Source organism: Coturnix japonica, chromosome 2 (genome assembly GCF_054131305.1).
Source record: "Coturnix japonica strain WE chromosome 2, WE-NBRP24, whole genome shotgun sequence".
NCBI classification, from domain to species: Eukaryota; Metazoa; Chordata; class Aves; order Galliformes; family Phasianidae; genus Coturnix; species Coturnix japonica.
In genome coordinates this window covers 135,949,724-135,971,066 of record NC_140664.1, presented here as the reverse complement: position 1 = coordinate 135,971,066, position 21,343 = coordinate 135,949,724, and the positions used below count along the sequence as shown (strand labels likewise).

Below are 21,343 nucleotides of genomic sequence, written 5' to 3'. Positions count from 1 at the left end.
GGGCGTCCCTGCTGGCTGCACATCAAAGCTCTGCTGGCTCCCCGTGCCGGGTACCTCCATCAAAGGGCCCTAATGGGGAACACATGGCCCTGCGCCACTCCCTGCGTGCCACGCAGGGTCCCCTCGGCTTTTGGGATGGGTCCTAAAAGGGGGTGTGGGAAGGCAGCTCTGGGGTTGTCTGGAGCTGGGAATGAGCTCTGGAGCAACAGCTGGGGTCAGATCATAAAACATTCCCACTTGGAAGGGACCCGTAACATCCTGAGTGCAAGAGGACAGTAGGACGGCAGCATGAGGATGGCAACATTAGGATGGCAGCAGGGAAATGGGCTTCCCATTCAGCCAGGGTTTATCCATGAGCTCCCATGAGGCTGGCAGTGAGTTTCTAACCAAGCCAGTGACACCCTATAATGGGGAGCACTGCAACGGGGGCTTTTATGGTGTGATTTGAACCAACCCTCCCCCCAGTGAAGACCCAAGGCTCCCAATTGCTGCTGCTTTCCCTCTGCCCAAACTGAGCCCATCCCCTCCTTTCTCCCAGCCCGGCCACACCAGTTCCTGGAGCTCATTGAAGCTATTTTGGAAGCACAGCTGTGAGCAGAGAGGCTGCAGAGTGGGGAGCAGCCAGCAGCCAGCACAGCCCCACAGGGCTCAGGGTGCGAGCTCCGACAAGCCTCAGCTCTGCATTAACAACCCTAATGTGAGCCTTATACCTATAGGGTTTTGTTACACCCCCAACGCAGCCAGCAGCAGACAGAGGGAGGCCGTAGATGACTTGTAGAGTGGCCACAGGCATGTAGGAGCAAATGATGGAAGAGACAAAGCCCACCAGCAGCACCTGGGCAGCCCTATCCCTCCCTCATTCCTTCCCCACTGCCTGGCTGTGGGTCCCAGGCTCCAGCTCCAGCTGGAAGGCCATCATGTAAGACCACGAATGGAGAGCAGCACCAAATCCAGCCAGGAGAGCACAACACCCCAATGCAAGAAAACAAACAGTGAGGCCCAACCCCACTGACATCCCGAGCTCCCACGCTTGTCCGGGTCAGAGCTTTGTGTTGCTGCCATCCACCCACACTCAGCACTACAGGGTGAGATCTCCTATGCAGGTCAGTTCTGCAATAATGGGATTTTAATTGGGCACTTGGGGAGTCTGAATGACTCTGAGCTGAAGTGGAGCCGGATGATGCGTACATGAAAATATGACAAACTTTTGGTTGTCTGCTTTGATGAGAAAGGCTGAATTTCAGTGTTTTTCTGACTGGCTGAGGATTCATTTGCCCTTCCATGATGGGGTGAGCCATCCCAGTGCACAACAGGGGAAGCCAAGGCCTTGCCAATGGGTATATATACCAGGGCAATCCACAAGAGACAACCATGGGCATGGCCATGGTGAGGTATTAGGAATGGGTCCTTCTCAGAAAGAGGTGATGCAGTGGTACAGCTGCCCAGGGAGGTGGTGGTCACCACCCCTGGAGGTGTTCAGAATCATGGACATGTGGCACTGAAGGATGTGGGCATGGTGGGAAGGGCTGGGGTTGGACTTGGTGATCTTGGAGGCCGTTCCTGACTTGGATGACTCAATGATAATGCAGGCACTGAGCAGCCAAGGGTAGGGCTGTGGTCCTACAAGGCACCCCAGCTGACTTCCCAGCTCAGCAGGGCCCTGTGTGCTGTGCAGGAAAGGTGGTGGCTGCAATGGTTACCTGAGTTAGAGCACACTGGAGGATGTGAGCTTAACATTGCCCTGCAGGCTCTGTGGGATGCAGGGGGAATCCCTGTGGCATGAGGGCAAGAGTGAAAATGAGAAACTCTCAGCTGCTATTGGTTCAAAGGTGATAATTTCTCCCCATGCTAAGATTAATCTTGATTTCAGCCTTATGGAAAGCTTACTGCTTGAAAGCTGCATTTAGGACAGAAGTACAGTAGCAGTGGGCTTGCAATGTAATGGTTATCATTACTCAGAGACTGTTCCAATGCTTTGGCCTGCCTCGGTCTGACCACAGCTCATTCCTTTGAGCCCCTCTAAAGCACTGCAGCCTGCCAGGAAAACTGGAGTGCAAGGAAATGCATAAATATAAAGGCACGCAGTGCTTTGAGGACATCCATGATGTGAGTTTCACTGCCTTAAGGAAAGGCTGCAGAGCACAGTTGGGCTGGATGGGACCTGGAAGCACAGAACTGTAGATTCATTAAGGTTGGATTCAAAGATTAGATTCAAAGGCTCCCAGAACAGGCAGGCCCAGAGACAACATCACAGAAGTAAGCACTCAGTGGCAGAGCAGTGTGTGCCAGGCCTTCATTCGTTTTCTAATTAACTTTTTTTACAGGCAGATAAATATTTGCAATTAATATTGCTCTCCAACAATCCCAACTGAAGTGCTTGGAGGCATTACATGGATTGAATTAACCCTCAGCATCCCGGCAAGGAAAAGGGCTGGGAAACTCTTGGCTCCTCTATCTGCCCCACAGGGCACACCCATGGCATGACTTAGCAGCTGCTTAAAGGATGGGAGTGGGGTTTAACACCTGGTTTGGTCTTTCCATCCTCAAGCCTATGGCCAGATACGTGCAGTGAGGCAGCCAGAGACATCCTGCCTGCAGATGGGACGCCATCAAGGAGATACATCTGCACCCACCTCACTGCAAAGGAGCCTGAGCTTCTTCAGATCCAGCACAGAAGAAAGCTGAGACCCCAGACCTGAAGGGAACCCCCACATGACTGCAAGCTCAGGATCATCCCTGTGGGCCACCAAGATGTTGGCAATGAGCTTCCCCTCACTGACCCCACACTTACCTTCATTGGGTTTTCATCATACGTTGGGGTCCCGAGGTCCATCTCAGCTTCGTGTTCCAGGCTGGCATCATCTCCTGGGCTGTCCCACGTTGGAGGGTCCCATTGGGTTTGCCTGGAGAACAAACAGAGCACATCACCCTCAGGAAAGGAGCCATTTTAAAACAGTGAGCTCGTACCATTTGCTGCCACTGGTAAGGCTTGCAATGGGACCAGTCAGTGCAATGAGTCAGTGCTCTGAGCCTCTTAGGTTTGCTGACCTGCTTCTAGAAATCTCTTTGCTTTTAAGGAAAAGCCGTGGAGCCTTTAAAGGCTCACTGCATTCAATCAGCAATTTACGGTGTCACTGCAGAAGAGCAATGAAGGAGGTACCCCTCACTCACAGGTAAGGTTGGACTTGATGATCTAAGTGGTCTTTTCCAACCTTAATGATACTAGGATCAAGCTCAGTTGGTGTCCCCATCTCACAGCAAGACTCGAGCAGAGTAGCACCCCACCTGGCCTGTGCTTGGAGGTACACGATGGCACTACATCCATCTGTTCTCCACTCACCCCAGTGCTCACCTCATTATCACTTACCTCGTTACCACATGGTAGTAATAGATCTTCCCCTCGGGGTCTCGGGCTGTTTTCCAGTTGGGAGGCAGGACGATGGTTTTGGGTTTAGGAGGGGATGGCGGAGGCAGGTCCAGGAGGTTGTTGGTCACCACAAGCTCTGGCTGAAAACACACAGGCAACAATTGCAGAGGGCAAAGCAGAGCAGTCTGACAGCTCTGTTTCCCTGCAACAAAGTCTTTGTTGAAGGTAAAACTCAAAAAGGACATCAGCATTGACCCGGGAAGTTGACAGTAGAACATTTCACCCATTTCTATCCAACTGCCTCTAGTAGCTACTTGTTCACACCCTGACCATATGAATATAAGCACTCTGTTACAGGGGCTCTTAGACAGCAGATAGTTGGGTTAGGAGGTTCTATGAAAGATCATAGAATCAAAGAACAGCCTGGATTGGAAGGGTCCTTAAAGGTCACAGAGCTACAGAACTACAACATGGCTAAAGTTGGAAGAGATCTCAAATCCCATCCAGCCCCAACCATGCTGTGGGCTGGTTGCCACCCACTAGATCAAGGCCAGACCTTGAGTAGGGATGGGACTTTGGGTAGGACAGCTCCCCAGTCCTTCTGCCAGCTGCCCCAGTCCATGCAGAGGTGAGCAGCTCAAATGGTGCCATATCCCAACCCCAGCGTGAGCCATACCTGCTGGATGGGCTGTGGCTGCCCAGCTGCCACGATGGTGGTGACGGCAGGTGGGGGCTGGACGATCACTCCCTGCGGGTGGGCTGTGTATATCTGCTGCCCTTGGATGTACTGCAAGCCTGGCTGGGCGTAGCTCTGCAATGGAGAACAAGGGGTTGGGGTCAGCATCCTGCCCTGAGTAGCCAAAGAGGACAGCCTACAGAACATCCAACCAACAGCTTTCAAAGGAAATACCACATCACTTGCTCAGGATAATTGCTCCACATGGAGATTTTCCTTTCCAAGCACTAAGATTCAGAATGTGTCTCCTCCACGACAGGTAGGAAAGTGAGTTTGGGTGACGCTGAGCTTCAATGCTCAAAGCCATCCACCAGGAGGAATTCAGGATCAAGAGAAAGGCAACGTTTCACTTTTGATCTTTCTAAAGCAACCTGTGATGCTCCTCAATGGAATGAAGCTATTAAGATGTGCAGCAGGAACACCAGCACTGCATAATGTGAAATGAAAATCAGGTACACCCTGAAAGACAAATACTGATGGGGAATGATGGGAGTGATGCACCACATCAGGGTGAGGGAATTCTCATGAGGACTGATGGGAGATCACAGCCCAGTCAAGCAGCAGTAACCACAAAGCAAACCTGTGCTTTACACAGACTCTCAGATGGAGTTATCCCAGCAATGCTAAACACTAAAGCAAATCAGGACGGCCCCTAGCACAGTGAGCACACACAGCACTGCAGTTGCAGGCTGGCTCCTTCTGTGAGTGCCCTGTGCCACACAGTGCCTGAAGAGGTCACAATTCCCCCATGGGTTACCTGTACAATCGGTGGGGTCGTCTGTGAGTAGGGGGACGTCACCCCATAAACAGTCTGACAAGTCTGGCCCTGGTAATATATGGCAGGTTGGGACTGAGCTGGCGAGTACTGCTGCTGCACAGCCACCGTCTGCTGGTTGGAATCCCACACCCCGTAGTTCTGCCCCTGCACTGGTGTTGTGGTGGGCACAGGCAGGACAGCCACGTTGGGTTCTTGGTGGACCACGGTGTCGCTTTGTGCTACATACTGAGGAGTCGTCACCTCCATCGGCGTTGCTACATGTTGAACTACTGGGACCGGCTGGGGAGTGGGCAGGCTGGATTCAACCGTGTGCCCCACCATGGGCTGAGGGTGCTCATATGCTGCTGGAGAGCACATAGAGTCCATGCTTGGGGTGGGCAGCAGCACCTTGCCCGCATTGGGGTTGCTGGGGTCCACATAGGCCTGCATGGGGTAGCCGGGTGGGTAGCCGATGAAGCCGCTGTGGTGCGGTGTGCCATAGCCCATGGAGTCGTAGGGAAGGGGGGACGTTATGCCCAAGTTCTGCAGCTGTTGTTGCTGTTTTTGGGCCTCCCGTTGGGCCACCTCCTGCTCAAAGAGCTTCCTGCGCTCCTCTGTCGACAGCTTGTTGCGGTCCTTGAGGCGGACTTTCTTCTTTGAGGATGCTGGCGTGTCATACCTGCAACAGAAAGAAAAGGGAACCTCAGAATCAGAGAACAGTTGGCTTGGAAGAGATCCTTAAAGGTCACAAAACCATGGAATCACAGAATCATCACCAAATGGGCTGGATTGAAAAGGATCACAATCATCACCCAGTTCCAGCCCCTGCTATGTGCAGGGTCACCAACCAGCAGCCCAGGCTGCCCAGAGCCACATCCAGCCTGGCCTTGAATGCCTGCAGGGATGGGGCATCCACAGCCTCCTTGGGCAACCTGTTCCAGTGCATCACCACCCTCTGGGTGAAAAACTTCCTCCTAAGGTCCAACCTAAACCTCCTCCCCACCACAGTCAACACACCCCAAACGACCCACAGCCTTATCTCCTTGGCTCAATCAATTGGGCTTCCAGGTGGACATCACCCTCTGAGCTACGCCAGGCTGAGCCCCTGCATCCCTCCCACTGCAGGCAAAGCCCCAGGCACTGCGGAGCCATGAGCCCTTCCTGCGCTCCAGACAGATGTGCAGACATTACTAAGAACAATGGAATTGCAAGCAACAAGTTTCTGTTTCAGAGTTATGCTATTTACAAGACCACAGTTCTAGCTTAAGTATATATGTATACATAATAAAGTGTGGATGGATTATTTCTTTTTTAAAGAGTTAAGAATTTTCATCCTGAGATGCAGAGCAGCTGGAAGGATTTTTCCAAGGACTTCAACTATTAAAGAAAGAAAATCTCAAGGACTTTGATCAGACCTCAACCATGGAAAACTTCAGATCAAAGGTGGGTATTTTGAGAAGTTACGAGTGTGGTAAAACAGGGATTACAAGCAGAAATGTTTTGCAGCCCCTTAAGTGAAGTGGATTCTACAAAGCATCCCATATATTCTTAATATACTAACTTGGTGTTCATGTGTTCAATTTACATATCAAAAGCACATTGCTACCAACGCTTAAGAAGTTTCCTCACATTCCCAGAGTAGCTGCAAGCATCTGTTAATGTGAACCTTATTGACATGAAGAGCTCCATTTAAATAATTAAAGTCTTTCCTGGCACTGCCTTGGGAGTTTACATGGGAGGCAGCTGGAGCGGAAGGACAGACAGAGGAGAACTGAGGATTTAACACAGAGTGAGTCGCAATATTCTGTGTTCAGGCAATCCCTCTTCTTCTATCTTGTTTTCTGTTTGTGAGCCTTCTTAACAGATGTACCTAAGGGAGAACGGAGGCAAGCTTAGGAAAAAGGCAGCACCCCTGGGACTGCTGGCTGGAGCTTCCCAAAGCTTCCGTTCATCTCTTCCTACCTTGCTTGGTGAAGAGCTGCTTGTTTGCACCCCTCCAGCCTGTTTTCCCTCACTGGAGCACACCAATTTCACCCAGAGGGTGGTGATGCACTGGAACAGGTTGCCCAAGGAGGCTGTGGATGCCCCATCCCTGCAGGCATTCAAGGCCAGGCTGGATGTGGCTCTGGGCAGCCTGGGCTGCTGGTTGGTGACCCTGCACACAGCAGGGGGTTGGAACTGGGTGATCATTGTGATCCTTTTCAACCCAGGCCATTCTATGATTCCCTCCATCCTTTCACAAACACTGCACTTACTCAGCTCTCTCCTGCCCCCAGCCCTCCTTGATGTTTACATCCTCCAAATGGGTAATTACAGTATTGTAGATTTGTGGCTTGTTTTTAATGCAGACATCTCCAACTTTCCCAACTAGGAGGACAAAAGGATGCTGGCATGGCTGACTCACCAGCAATTGTTCCATAATTGCTACGTTGCCTGAGATCCTATTTAAGAGGGACAATGGAAAGCTGACTTCTGTAAAGGAGATTCCTTGGCACTGCCTTTAATATGATCTGAAGTCTCCCTGAAACATGAGACACGTAATAAATTCCTTCTCTTAATGAATAAGGAGCTTTCGAGTAAAGAGAACGCGGAAAATGGCAACAGCAGAAGAGCTGCTGGGGTAACTTAAACAGAGGTCACCTGCTTTGCCCAAGGAGATTGGTTTGTGTTAGAAGTCCTGTCTGGCTTGGGGCTGCTGCAAGCTGAATTTCAGAACTGCATGATCCAAGTAGGGTAGAAGGGCACAGGCTTAGGGACATGGTTTAGTAGGCATGGTGGTGATGGGTCAATGGCTGGACTTGATCAGAGATCTTTTCCAGCCTCTATGATTCTCTGAGTTGTCATGCTGCTGATGGGCCAACAGTTGGACTCCATCACCTCAGAGCTCTTTTCCAACCTTAATGATTCTATGACTCTAAAGACCCCTTTGTACCTCTGCTCACTGCTGCATGAGAGCCACAGGAAGACTGCAGAACGCACCAAGGAGCAGCACAACTCCCAGGGAACACAACTCACCACGCACAGAGCATTCAGCCAAGATATTCTCTTCCCCATCCCTATGTATTTCCAGAGGCCACCGAATCCAATTTCCCATTGTTTTACCCTTGGCAGGGTCAAACTTGCCTGTCCTCGGGCCTCTTGGTGCCCCGCTCATACGCTGATGCCGGAGGGGACAGCGAGTCTCGTCGCCTCTTCTTCTCCTTGTTCAGGTTCTGCCATTCAGGGTCTGTGCGGCTCAGGACGGGGTTCTTCGGTGTGGGAGTCTGATCCCTGAGGCCAGCAGCCTCTCTGCCTCGGTCAGCTGGGTAAAAAGAGAGAGCTGTTATAACGCAACATCTTCCCTGCTCCCTCTTGGAGTTTCAGCGGTTCCTCTGTGTTGGCCAACACTCATTCAAACAAATTATAGGTTGTCCTGAATCAGCCTCAGGACTGTAAGAGTGGTTAAAATAAAGCTTCCATTTTCCTATCTTATTTTTAGACACTACTCCAACTTCTGAGCTGTTACCTAATGGATGAAATTGCGTCACTCGTTTCCCCTCCTCCCATTCTTTCAATAGGAAACCTATTTCAGAGTGCAAAAGGCTCCAGACTGTAGCACAGATTTCCTGTAGTGCTCTGACACCCTGACTGCAAAGCAAGAGCTTCCCTGTGCTTATTGTCACTGACACAGAGTCAAAACTGAAAAACACAGAGTTGGTGGCCTCAAGAAGCAGCTTTCAGGTCAAGGAAAAAACCCAGATGCTCCCTTGCATCCTTGCTTCCAGTCTCAGAGATAACTTGAGTTTTCACTCCAGGTTCCAAAGGGCTCTCACTTCCTCCTGACTCTAATGACGGCTCCTTGTGAGTTAACGTTCAGTGCAGAGATGTGCTCCAAGCAAAGTCCTAAGCTTAAGAAAACAGCAGGACAAGACCCCCGCCCATGCATCCTGCATGTGGGTCACCAGGAGTGGTGCCAACAGCTCAGGAATATCCTGGGATCACTCAGTGCACTCCCAGCGGTTGGGCTGTGATACAATCTGCTCTGGGTGCACCTACATGGGTGATGCTTGTTCCTCCATCAGCCAAGAGGCCACTCCATGAGATCATGGCACAAAGCATAGAGAGAAGCCTCCATCCCAGAGCTCTTCCTTGCAAACAAATCTCACCTCCCTTGCTAGCAGCTGCTCATGCATCAGATACTCTATGGATTTAGGGACCAGACTGAATTGGATTTAGGGCTGGGACATGGCACCAGCAGCTCAGCTACCAATCAGGAACCTCTCCTGACATCACACACTGGGAAATACATGGAAAAATGTGAGTACATACCACTGCTCTCCTTTTCTGCTTGACTCTTCTTTGGGATTCGGTACACCTCCTATAAAAAAAGGCAGAGAACAAAGTCAGGTTTTCAGTGAGAATATCCCTGAGTCTACAGGGCTGCAAGTATCAGAACTCATCATTTTAAGCAATTATATCACAAAAAAATGGTATTTGGAAGCAAAGTTCTAAGCAAGCCATTGTGATGCTTTCTATATATTGTCCTTCAAAAGCAATTTGTGCCTGTGGAGTCTACAGGGCTTTTGTGCCAAGCAGGGCAGCTGTTATCAGGCACATCCCACCCTGTACACACCTGGATTTTGGCTGAGTGTTGCTTTGCTAAGCTCCACTTTAAAGGTGCTACATCACTAATAAAAGGTGTGACGTCACTTCTAAAGGCTTAGTGCCTTCCTGACACTCCAGCAGCCCTGCGTTCCTGACTCCTTCTCCATAGCAGCAATGCTTTGCTTGCAGTGTTGTTTAGTGACCAACAGCGAAGCCCAAACCTGAGCAAAGCCACCTTCCATGAGCAGCATTAACCCTTTGTACCTAACCCAACAGCACTGTGATGCCTCTGGGGGGAAAAGACCATGGTGCCTTCATTGCAACAGCAAAATCTCCCTTCGTTTAGGGCATGGATGCTGCCAGTACAATTCCCACCCCTACATAATCTTTAGTTCTGAAGAAATACAGTGATAGAATAACACCGAGTTCAGGTCTGAGGCTGGCAAACCAGCTTTGCAAATGGCTCAGAGAAAATCTCTGAGCAAAAGAAACTATTTTCTTTCCAAACATTAACTATCAACCTTTATTTGACTCAAGCTGGCTGGAAATGACATGACCACTCCACAGAACCACCCAGCTGCAGCATGTTGCATCAGCAACGTGCCCACCTCCAGCACTACAGTCAATGAGAGCCCGGGTTTAGGTTAAGTTCTACTTCTGAGTAGAGTAGAACTGAGAAAACTCAACCTCCCTTTGGTGAAATGAAGAGTAATAAAGCCCGCTGTGATCTGGCTACAGGGCACAACCACCTCAAAGGTGCTGATGTAGGTTGTAAACATTGATAGTAGCAGAGATTATATATATATATATACTTTTTAAATGAGGTCTAATGCCTATTTTGCTTTTGTAAGGAGGGCACAACCCTGTGTCTGTTCAGCCCCAGCCATGGTGGTGATGGGCTGATGGCTGCACCAGATGACCTCAGTGGTCTTTTCCAACCTTAATGATCTTATGGCTATTTTCTCTCTTACTGCCTTGTACCAGGAGCTTCCACAGTCCCCAGAGCACCCAAAGTGCTGCATTTTTCCCTTTTATTTTCTTCCTTTCTGCACCACCAGCCCCTGAAAGCTGATCCTCAGAGAGCAGCATGCGATGAAACTGAAGCTGGTGCTCCCAGTTAGCAGCACCACAATGAACCAGAACCAGTGAGCCAGCCCAGACTGCCTAAGGATAAAGCAGCATGCGAGAAGAGTCCAGACACTGACTGAAGCAGACATCCCAGCTCCAAGAAAGAACTCTATTAGACAGCAGAGCATGCAACATGAAACTACTGGAAAAGAAACCATCTGAGCTAATTATGAACTGCTGCATGGCAGAGAGTTGTTTATTTCTAGTTGGTAGATGCGGAGTGCCAGGATCGGGCTGGGGAAGAGCAGATGCAGCAGAGCCTTTGGAAGAGCAGCAGGCAGAGGGGATGTGTCAGCACCGTGCTATGAAGAGCAGATGGTGGCCAAACAGACGCTCTGAAGAGCCTGGTTTATTTTGGGAAACGGAAGCTGCTCGCTGCTAAATAAATCAATGGGAGAATCTTTAGCAGAGCCCGGAGGGTTCTATACCTTTGAGAACCATTTTTAATGAATTACAAAGAAAATGAGATGCAGAAAAAGTGATATGAGTGTCACAAATGTAAGGAAAGAAAAAAACCCTGAATGAGGCTGCTGGGTGCACACACACCATCCTTGAGCCAAGGAAGAACTCCCCCTAGTCTCAAAGGACACAGTGGCACAAGGAAAGGAAGAATGGGCTTAACTAAGCTCTTGCTGGAAACTTCTCTGTTAGCTCTTGATTATTTTTGCTTGATGGCACTGAACTGGAGAAATCCAACAACTACAGAGCACACAGCTCATCCCAAGAGCATGCCCAGAGAGCTGTGGATGCCCATTCCAACCCTGGAGGTGTGCAGAGACAGGCTGGATGAAACCTGGGTAGCCCTGATCTGATGGGGGCACCACAGCAGGGGGCTGGAATTGGGCGACCTTTAAGATCCCTTCTAACCCAAGTCATTCTATGATTCTATAACCTCCAACCCTGCACACAAGCATGTGACAAGGTAATAAGGACTGACCCCAAAGCCTTCCTTAAGTAAAGATCAAAACAACCTCAGTGCAAGCAACAGCCTGGCTGCTCACCAACGCCTATTGTTTCCATGAACTGCTGGAAGTTGTAACAAATAACAAATGTCCTCATTAGGGCATGTGATGCATGTGCCGGGATGGTGGCCAGTCACTTCAGGATGGCTGTATTGTGTGATTGGGAGAAGGGGCCACCCAAGCTCTGCTATCCCTATCAGGCTAATAATTATGGTCACAGAAAGGGTGTTTTGATGGCAAAAGAGAAAGCTCTGGTTCTCTAAAGGACAGATCTTAGATGTGCAGATGGTGGACCATCACTGGTTGTCTAAGGAGTGGGATGTGGAGCTGCAGGACCTGGAACCCAATGGACAGACAGCCCTCAAACTATCAGCACACTTAAAACCAAACGTGCTTCCAGGCCCTGCTGAGATTTACATCTTCAAAAGGAGAAAAGCTACACAGCAGGTTCCTAACAGCTCAGATCCAAGCCACCAGAGGTGTGCACGTCCCCTTGGTGGTGCCAACCCTACTGAGAAAGTGATGCTGGAAGATGTTCAGAGATGCCAAGAGGTGAGAGCACCAGAGCCCTCCACCATCGCAGCACGTGTTGTTCTGCTGTGGGTCTGACTGCTGTCCTTGAGGCCTTACCTGCACAGGACCACAGCACGATCCTCAAGGTGCAGCGGGGTCTGATTTCAGCCTGGGGAGAGCACTCAGCACATGCTCAGAGAGCAGGGCACACAGGCACGAGCCCAGGCTGAAAACTTGCCCCATGGGGCACGGTGGGTGTGTGATGTGGTGGATGTACAGCAGTGGCATTGCCCCTTGTGGGGGCAAGGAGCAGCCCTGCGAGCCAAGGCAGCTGGCCTGTGTGTAGAGGTATAGAAAAAGATAGCTCACTTAATCCTTTTGTGCCAGGGGTCGGGATTTTCCCAGAGCGACGTCCATTGCCGGCAATGGACGCAGCAAAATAACGTCGGCATCACTGAGTTAACCACCTCTGTCCTTTTTTCACCTATTAAATTGCTCATGCACCATCCAGCTTCCCAACCATCTTCCCGTTTCTTCACAGCACGCACGCTACGTTCTCTCCTCCCTTCTTCAGCACGGAGTTGAAAATGGAGTTGAGAAAAGGTGACACATGGTCAGCTGGTGATGTTAACAAGCTCCTCGCTGCCCTGAGAAGCTGGATGGAAATGGGTGAAATTACAAAGGGGGTCATCAGCACCACTGGAGAGGACAAAGCTTAAGTCCCGAGGTTTCAGACCCCCCCTCCCAGCCACCCCAGCCAGCTTCTTTTGGTTGTTTAGGGCTGCACCATCATTAGCATTGGGCAGCATCCCAACAGTGGAAGGCGGACAGAAGCAGTTAACTCAGATTGCCACGAGTGGGGATATGGTTTGCAAGAGAAAAATGACTTTTCTTTGGATATAATTCTGCTTGACTGAGTGCACCACAAATACCCTCACCCCAAGAATATGTCGCAGTGGGTTGGTGGCATCCTCACAATAATAAATCCCTTGCAACAGACACAGAAGGGATGAGAGTCCACAGCCCAAACTGATGGCTGAGGGCTCCTGTTGTGCCCAGCCTGAGCTCCTCCTGGCTCCTGAGATAACTCAGGCTGGGACACAGCACAATGAGTTAGTATGACACAGCAATATTCAAAGGAAGTTCCTCATCTTATGCAACTTTCCACTTATTCTGAGTGCTTTTGAGCACTGTCTGTCTGCTGCTTGAAGTTTAAACACTGCAGCACATGAAAACCTCTGTCTGCAAGTAAAAGATTGTGTGGTTGGTCCAGAGCAGGTGCATCTCCAGCACAGAGAGCTCAGCTCTCAATTTCAACCCCAGGCATTAGTGGTGAATGGGAAAGGGCTCTGTTTCAACACAACCCCAAATTTAACCTGATAGTGTCACTTAAAGCACCCACGAGGCCCACACAAAGAGCCCGCAGGTTAAAACCTAGAGAACAATAGGCCACAGATCCACTTTGTGTGGAGGAGAGGGGAAGGATCATGAAGCAAAGCATAACTTTTCTACAGATACACACTTTAGTTCACATTCTATAAGGTAAAGGCCTACTGCTTCCCCCTGTCAGAGGAATGATTGTGAATCACAGAATGGCCTGGGTTGAAAAGGATCACAATGATCATCCAGTTTTAACCCCCTGCTGTGTGCAGGGTCACCAACCAGCAGCCCAGGCTGCCCAGAGCCACATCCAGCCTGGCCTTGAATGCCTGCAGGGATGGGGCATCCACAGCCCCTGTTCCACTGCTCAAACAGTTCCGCATAACTTGAAGAGCATGAGATTGTTCAGAAAAACTCAGAGATTAAGGTAACATTTATGTTGGTGGGGACAGAACTCAGAGCCTCAGGGTTGGGAACTGCCTTTGCTTTGCAGGATCCTCAGAAAATGCTGCTTTAACACTTGAAAAGCAAAGCTCCCACCCTCTTTGTTTTCCCAAGAAATAGAATCCTACAGAAACAGTCAATGGATGAGAAGCTCCCAAAGACCTAATGAAACCCCCAGAAAATGCCCCAAGCACTGAGTGGCAAGAACTGTGTCCTCATCCTCATGCAACACAGCTGTTGGCTAAAGATCAAATGGCCAAGAAGGCCATATACAGTGCTGAGTGCTCAGTCATGGAGAAGGCAACCAGTAGCCCTCAAACCTGTCTCTTGAGTTATCTGCTCTAAGAGCAGCTCAGTGGAAACATAACAGTGAGCAGCTACATTTAAAGGCTGAGATTACCATCCAAAAATCTAAGTATTTACCTGATTTAAACACCAACTACAAACATCCAGAGGAGAACCCAGCTTTAAGCTGCCATCAAGAGCAAGGAAATTGCCAGCCAATGGGTTTCTACATTGCAGATATAAAGCAGATGTTTGCAGAACAGGAAACACTGACAATCTTCTGACAGTTTGAGAGCTGATGGATGGCCAGGTTTGTATCAACACCAATGGATACTGGGCCATGCCAACCAAAAATGCCTTTTTCTGACCAGCTGAGAACTCAGGGCTGCCCTCCCCCTAAACAACTTAAAACTAATTGGTTAAGATGTCTTGGTGGTGGCCATACTAATCTGCTCCTTTCAGTGTGCAGCACAGGAAAATATAGGAACTTACTGTGAGTCACAGACAGGGTAGCTTGCAATGAAAGGATATATATAGAAAGCACCTGGAAAAGCTCCTTATGTACAAACGGCAATCCCAGTGGTCAAAGTTTACCAACAATATGCATCTCAGCCCTGTGTGCACTGAGCCACAGCATCATTGCGTGTTGCTCAGCAAGGTAGAGGTGCTGGAGATGCAGGTGCACAGCAGGGTGCTTCTTACCTTCAGGTCTTTCCAGCTGTCAAGCAGCCTGCTGGCCAAATCGCTCACATCCACAATTTTGTCTGTTTGCTCTTGGCTCCTCTCGCTCTCCACATCAGATACTCCTTCCTCTTCATCCTGAGACGGTGTTTCCATTGTGATGGGCTCCTCCAGCTTGGTGCCATTGCTCTCCTTGACCTCAGCTTCAGGCTCAGCCTCCAGCTCCTGGGGCTTACTACTCTCCACTGGTGTGTCCACAGCTGCTTTCACCTCCTGCTGAGGCTGCTGCTCCTCCGACACCTCCGTTGGGGCAACCTCCAGCTGGTCTAAGTCCTCTTTGCCTTCCTTCCCTTCCAGTTCACTAGTTGTATCCGAGATGGCACTGTCCATGCTGTTCTCACTTATAATCTTAAGCCTTCGGAATACCAGTTTCTTGGGGGTATCCGTGTCTCCTTCAGCACTCTGCTTGGCAGACAGCTCTGGTGTGTTGAGCGGCGTGTGAGCGCGCGACGTGTTCTCACTCGAGTATCCATCACCTTCGCTGAGCTGTGGGATGGCACTCTTGGTCTGAGCCCAGCGTTGGATGATGGGAAGCACCTTGCTCTCCTCCAGCATGTTTTTGGTGGGTATGGGCAGCAGCTCCAGCGTCTTCATAATCTAATTGCAAAGACAAGGTTACGGCTGTTAGAGCTGAAGAATTCACAGCTCTTTCCCACCTGGAATGACTCCCCTTTCTCAAGAGGTAACTGATATATTGAACAGGATCATAAAATAGAATGACAGCATCATTATGGTCAGAAAACTTCTCTAAGGTCCTAATCGGAACAGTGTGTTGATATTTCTGAAGATGAGAAGTATATGGCTGCCAAAGCTGGCTTGCCATCAATGCCATCTCTTCAGCAGTATGGGTTACGGGGCTGTCAGACATTATTCCTCTTGGGATCAGGAGGAAATGAGTGTGGCACAACTCATTCAGAAATGCTAAAGGGGAAAAACCATGCTGAGCTAAGGAAGAACAGCTGCCAGGCAGTGCCACCACCACAAAGCATGAGTTGGTGGTAGGATGGGCACCCTGAGCTCTACTTTCCGTCCCTGGATTCAGGGCTGGGCAGGCCTCTCTGAAACCCACAGCAAAGTTCTGTAGTTGCATCTTTAAGAAAGGAACTTCCAGATGTTTTTTTGCATGCGATGCTGAAGTGCATCCAGAAGACAGAAGTATTAAAGTTCCACTTCAGCCCGTCAAAGCAATACCTCAAACTGCCTCTGTAGTTCAGTATGGAACAAATAAAGATCGCTGCCACTGCTGTTTAAGTCTGGCTCATGTCACTAACCCAGAAACATAAGAAAAACCACAGAAGCAAATTCCTTCCATGTATTTGAAACATCCCTTAAAGCAAAAGTTTCAGGCTGTGGCTGCAGGGATACCTGCAGTATGTTTGCATCAACACTTGGTGTGCAATACGCCTACCAAAAACACAACATTGCAATGGATGTGCTGTGAGCAATTAGCAAAATCACTATGAATGCTTCAAACCTGACAGAATTTAGGGGACCACTGACCTCCAGCTGCAGCTTGAGGTTGTTGGCTGTGCTTCCCCTGCTGTCACCCAGCTCTGTCATCCAGATCCACAGCAGTGACAGGCCGTGGCACTCCAGGAAGGACTTCAGGCAGGACTGTGAGTGGGTGTTCTGCATGAGGCAAAGCAACACAGAAGGGTGAGCAACTCACCAACAAAAGCTACCTTTGTTATCCACATCTTAAGGCTGAGATGGGTGGGTGCTACCTCTAAGACTCACTGCTAGAGAGAAAGCACAGAGCCAGAGCCAAGACTGGCACGTGTCTGATGTATCTCAGGTGGATGTGGCTGCTGGTTTGGGAGCAGCATGGCATGCAGCAGAAGTTTACAACTATTAATGAGTGGCTCATGCTGCAGAATAAAACTTCACAAGGTAACATGCTGCCCTGCAAGAGGAATCACAAAATCAGGCCAACCATTACACACCACCTATGAATGAAGCAGAGCCACTCAGCTCACGCTTGGGGTGCTGGCACCACTGAGAGTCCCTTTTCATCCTATTTTCTCCTTCTTCAAACGATGGCTATGAGACACTGCTTACCCAGCAATTCCCTCCCACCCCAGCCAGGAGCTGCTCACCTGGATGAGCTTGAGGCAGGTGAGCTTCTGCTCCAGGGTCTCGATGCGCACCATCAGCCTGGACAAGCTGAGAACTTGGTTCTTGTCTGAGAGGCCCTCCCCATTCTCCAGCAGTGCCTCCAGCTCCCCATCCACCTACAGAGAGGACAGAAAGCCATGACCAGGACACCCTACATGATGCTAAGCTCCTTCCCTTGGCCCTGAAAGGCAGCACAAGTCCCTCCCGACTCAACAGCAAGACAGAAATCTGGTTTTAATTTGACTCAGTTTGGTTGAGTTGCTTTTATCTGGAATATTACGGTTTTCATTCAACATTGTTTAGACCTGAAATGCCATACAGAAGTGCAGTGTTCCCACCAGCTCTGTTTACACCACCCCAAATGGAAGGTACAGAGGGCAGCCTGTCCTGTAACTGTACCCGCACGCAACACCAAGCCATCCCCAGCCCTAACAAGCATTACTCCTAATGAATAGCACATCTGAGATGTATATATATATACATGTCATGTGCAGAGTGCTCTGCAGGGGAATTTCCAAGCGTGTGCCCAAAATGTTTCTGCTTGGAAGTTTACCTTTTCACATAGGAAAACAGATGTGCACCAAATGACCATAATTGTTTAATTGCAATGATTCTTTAAACATCCAATTCATATTTATAACCACAACCAGCGTCTGCATTGCTCTCCATGCAGACATTGATACACCAACCTTCCCTATTTAGCTTGCTGCTCGGTGGCACTAATAAGCATGTTAAAACCACTTACAAATGACTTCTGATTTCTTGGCTTCCTGACTCGCAAAATTTCAGCATGGGAAAATGAATGAGCAGCTCCCAAAAGAGCAGGTAACAAATGCTATTGGTAGGAACAGGGCTTTCTTTCCTCAAGCAGAGAAAAATACTGTTTCATAGGAGGTAAAAGGAGTGCGCATCACTTCTTCCTGAGTGCAAAGTGCATCGAAGAACTCCTCCTGACTGTGTTATGCAAAGCTTCCTGCACCCATAAATCCATCAGTGCCATTCAGTGCAGGGAACAGGCTCATGTAACCACTTGAAGAGGATTATATACAGGAGGAGCTATAAAAAGGTTTTAGAAGGACTGGATCTCAACTCCTTATTTCATTCACATCCAGCTGCAGACACAACTGGAGCTAACTCAGAGAGAACACAGCGCGTGTTCACACAGGCTCCTTGGCGCTGACTTGCCTCTAGGCCAAAGCAATTAGAAGTTCAGATTTCACATCCCAGCTTGGGGATGGCAGCATTTTAGCTGACCAGTTTCAGGTAACGTCCTCAACAGTGTGCTGCATTTCAGTGACAAAACCAGCAACTATACAGACACCCAGGTGAATCCCACTCACCGAATCCTTCTTACGGGAGCGTTCCTTCTTCATCTTCCCCCCTGCAGCCCGGATGCTGACCCTGTTCTCTCCTCCCAGGTAACCCCGGCAGTTGGCTGAGCCACAGAAACATTTCTGAGCTTCTTTGCTGTTTGGGGACAGAAGTAACAGACAGTTAAATAACAAATCCATTGCACTCACAGACAGTTGTTCCATCTTAATCCTGATACTGCACTGAGAAAAGACCAGTAACCACATTACCCACACACTTCTGACACTTTTCTTTCTCTTTTTCTTTCTATTGTTCTTCAAATTCCTGCTAAGCAGCTAAAAGAAAATATGGAAAACATTCACATCTCATCTTCTCAGATGGTTTGCACTGTCTTGAAAGCAAGGCTGCCCAGACCCAACTGGTGCTTCACAGTTCTCAGCTCCATGCATGGAGTTGCATGGTGAGGCCTTTCATTCTAGCCACTAAAAATTCAAACAAACCCTTCAATTCTTAAGCAGCTGCTGTGATTCTCTGTTGTTTCCACAGAAAGCCAAAGCCTGGTAACAGTTCTAGGCCCTCCCCAATTCAAGAAGGAAAATCCAGAAAGGAAAAGGCTGGAGAGTTGGATCTACTCACCTCACACCACACCTTGCAATCAAACACAATTACACAGTGGTGGATACCCAACCCTTGAAGACATTCAAGGTCAGGCTGGACAGAGCTCTGAGCACCCTAATCGAGCTGTGGGTGTCCCATTTGTTGCAGGAGAGTTGGACCAGATAGCCTTTAAGAGTCCCTTCCAACTCAAAGACTCTATGATGATTCTGTGATATGCCATGTTTTTTGATTGGATTAGTGGGCATGGTGGGGATGGGTTGATGGTTGGACTTGGTGATCGGAGTTGATCCTTTCCAGCCTTAATGATTCTATCATTCTACATAACATGCAGAACTGACTGGAGGAAGTCAGCTGTGCAGTATCAGCAGTAACTAACAGAGAAGTTGCAGTGTCTTATATGAAGCAGAAGATGAGGAAGGAGACCTATGAGATCAGATCTAAAAAAATCACATCTCTCCAGTGAGGCACAGACTAGACTGACTGACCTCAAATATAGGAGATACAAAGTCAGCCAATACAGCAAAAGACCAGACCAGGTAGAAGATGAGAGCTGGGAGCAGCCACTTGGAACCTGGGCTAATGCACTTGGCCACCTACCTTAGGATGAGACCATCAGCCCCTAGCAAGGCCTAGTCACAGCACACAGCTCCATCATGGTTTGCATGGGCTGATGTACTTTTTGATAAGCAAATTCAGGTGGACAAATCCCACCTGGGGATTCTAATGAGCTATCAGGCCAGGTACTGTCTCCTCTTCAGAGATCTGAGCTTTTCAAGGAATGAATACATGTGGCACCAACAGCCGTGGGTGAGTGAGCCTGATGGGGATGGGTTGGGGTTGGACTTGGTGACCTCATAGGTCTTTTCCATCCTCAGTGTTCTATGGTCTATGCCTGACTACCACTTGGAACAGAAAACTACAAGGCAGTATCTGACATCTTAGCATGTATCAATCTATAACTAAAAATTCACTTCTGATCCTTCTGCTTACATTGCTGCGGAAAGCAGGATCCAGAAGGAAGAAACGCTCATAAAGAAACACCACAGTATTTGGTAAAGGTGCCCAAGGATTATACAATAGATCTACAGCTAATCTCATAATTGCACGTTTCAAAACTGCCAGATGCCATTTTGTGTTAATCATGGCAAAGAGAGTGAAATACTTCACAGTGTGCCTGGATGAGCAGCAATAGAAAATACTGAGCTCAAGTGCACACAAGAGAGCAAAGCCCACACTGCCGTCTGCACATGTGCAGTCAGACAGAGAGAAGGAACGTGCTATCTGTTGGGCTTTTACAGCTCTTGCAAGTATTTGCAAAGTTGTAAAACAGTAGTGGGTGGGAAAAAATGAAGAGGCTTTATTTAAGAGCATGGCAAAGTCGAAAGCTCAGGCAATTAATAGTTAGATTGAGGAAAGAAACAGTCAGACCATTATCTGGGATGTTTCCACTGGGGAGACTGTATGAAGTAGAAGAAAAAGTGATTTCAAACCTCTTCTGCTTGAAACAGAGAAACTTTATCCAGGTAGCATTTCATGCAGTTGAATACCTGTTCATTTCTAACTGTTCTGTTTAGTGAGGCTCTGCTTTGGAGCACAATTCCTTCATTGCATCAGTGCTCACAACAATTCTAACTTGCAACACCTGAAGCAGAGAGAGAGAGATGGAACCTACCCGTATCTCTGGAACTGGTAATCAAAGGTCAGCTCGGAGCCTGATGGGACCAGCTTGGTGGTGAAGAACCCAACTCTGAGCTGCCCATTCACAGTCCACTAAGGCAGGGAAAAAAAAAGAGAATGGTTATTAAAGCAGCCAGGCTTGGCTTCTTTTTTTGCATGAAATTAGCAAGACAAATCCTTCTCAAATCAACAGCACATTTAAACTTTGCTAACTGAACCCATCATAGCTGCCCATTTCAATGGTGGCTGTTTACATTTGACTAACAAGAAGCTACATCAAAAATAAACAACAAAAGAGACAGAGAGATAAAGGAGACACGCCTTTCACTTGGAGCTTGCTAAGTCACAGGGCAGCAAAGTGAGAGGCAGCAGCAGCAGCTTTGATCCAGTAGTTTACCTTTTGTGTCTCACAGTTTGGTTCGCAGCTGTGGTTCATAAAACGAGAGCAGTTTCCTTTCTGGGTAGCATCTATTATCTGGAAAGGAAATAAACCACAAATAGAATAAAACAGACTGCCCTCCTTAGGCATGAGGCAGAAATACTGAGCAGCATATCTAGGAACACAGCACGGCTGAAGGAGAGCATAATCACTGCAGAAGTCACCACCCTTTCCTCCTGCGCTATTTAACTGGGAGAGAATGGATTTCATAGGGATAATAAGTGCCCCTCTTAGTTTTCATTACAGATCGAGTTCTTTGGTTTGGTGGGGATTCTGAGTTTGAAGC

At 48.7% G+C, this 21,343-nt stretch overlaps 1 protein-coding gene across 5 annotated transcripts in view; it reads right to left on the bottom strand.

Moving 5' to 3' along the window:
• SETD2 (SET domain containing 2, histone lysine methyltransferase) overlaps positions 1–21,343 on the bottom strand; it is a 45,193-nt gene that overhangs the window by 2,060 nt on the left and 21,790 nt on the right. For 3 of the 5 annotated variants that reach the window (XM_085539106.1, XM_015852945.3, XM_085539107.1), the window contains 12 exons: positions 21,016–21,093; positions 20,614–20,711; positions 18,353–18,479; positions 16,994–17,128; positions 16,398–16,526; positions 14,859–15,494; positions 9,169–9,217; positions 7,984–8,161; positions 4,861–5,539; positions 4,044–4,178; positions 3,368–3,507; positions 2,792–2,903 (listed from right to left, as the gene is read on the bottom strand). In XM_085539106.1, the coding sequence (XP_085395232.1) occupies positions 2,792–2,903; positions 3,368–3,507; positions 4,044–4,178; positions 4,861–5,539; positions 7,984–8,161; positions 9,169–9,217; positions 14,859–15,494; positions 16,398–16,526; positions 16,994–17,128; positions 18,353–18,479; positions 20,614–20,711; positions 21,016–21,093 (2,496 nt within the window). Of the gene's footprint in view, positions 1–2,791; positions 2,904–3,367; positions 3,508–4,043; positions 4,179–4,860; positions 5,540–7,983; positions 8,162–9,168; positions 9,218–12,416; positions 12,703–14,858; positions 15,495–16,397; positions 16,527–16,993; positions 17,129–18,352; positions 18,480–20,613; positions 20,712–21,015; positions 21,094–21,343 lie in introns of those variants that run through there. The other 2 variants (XR_004306317.2, XR_014943237.1) reach the window with 2 other exon arrangements.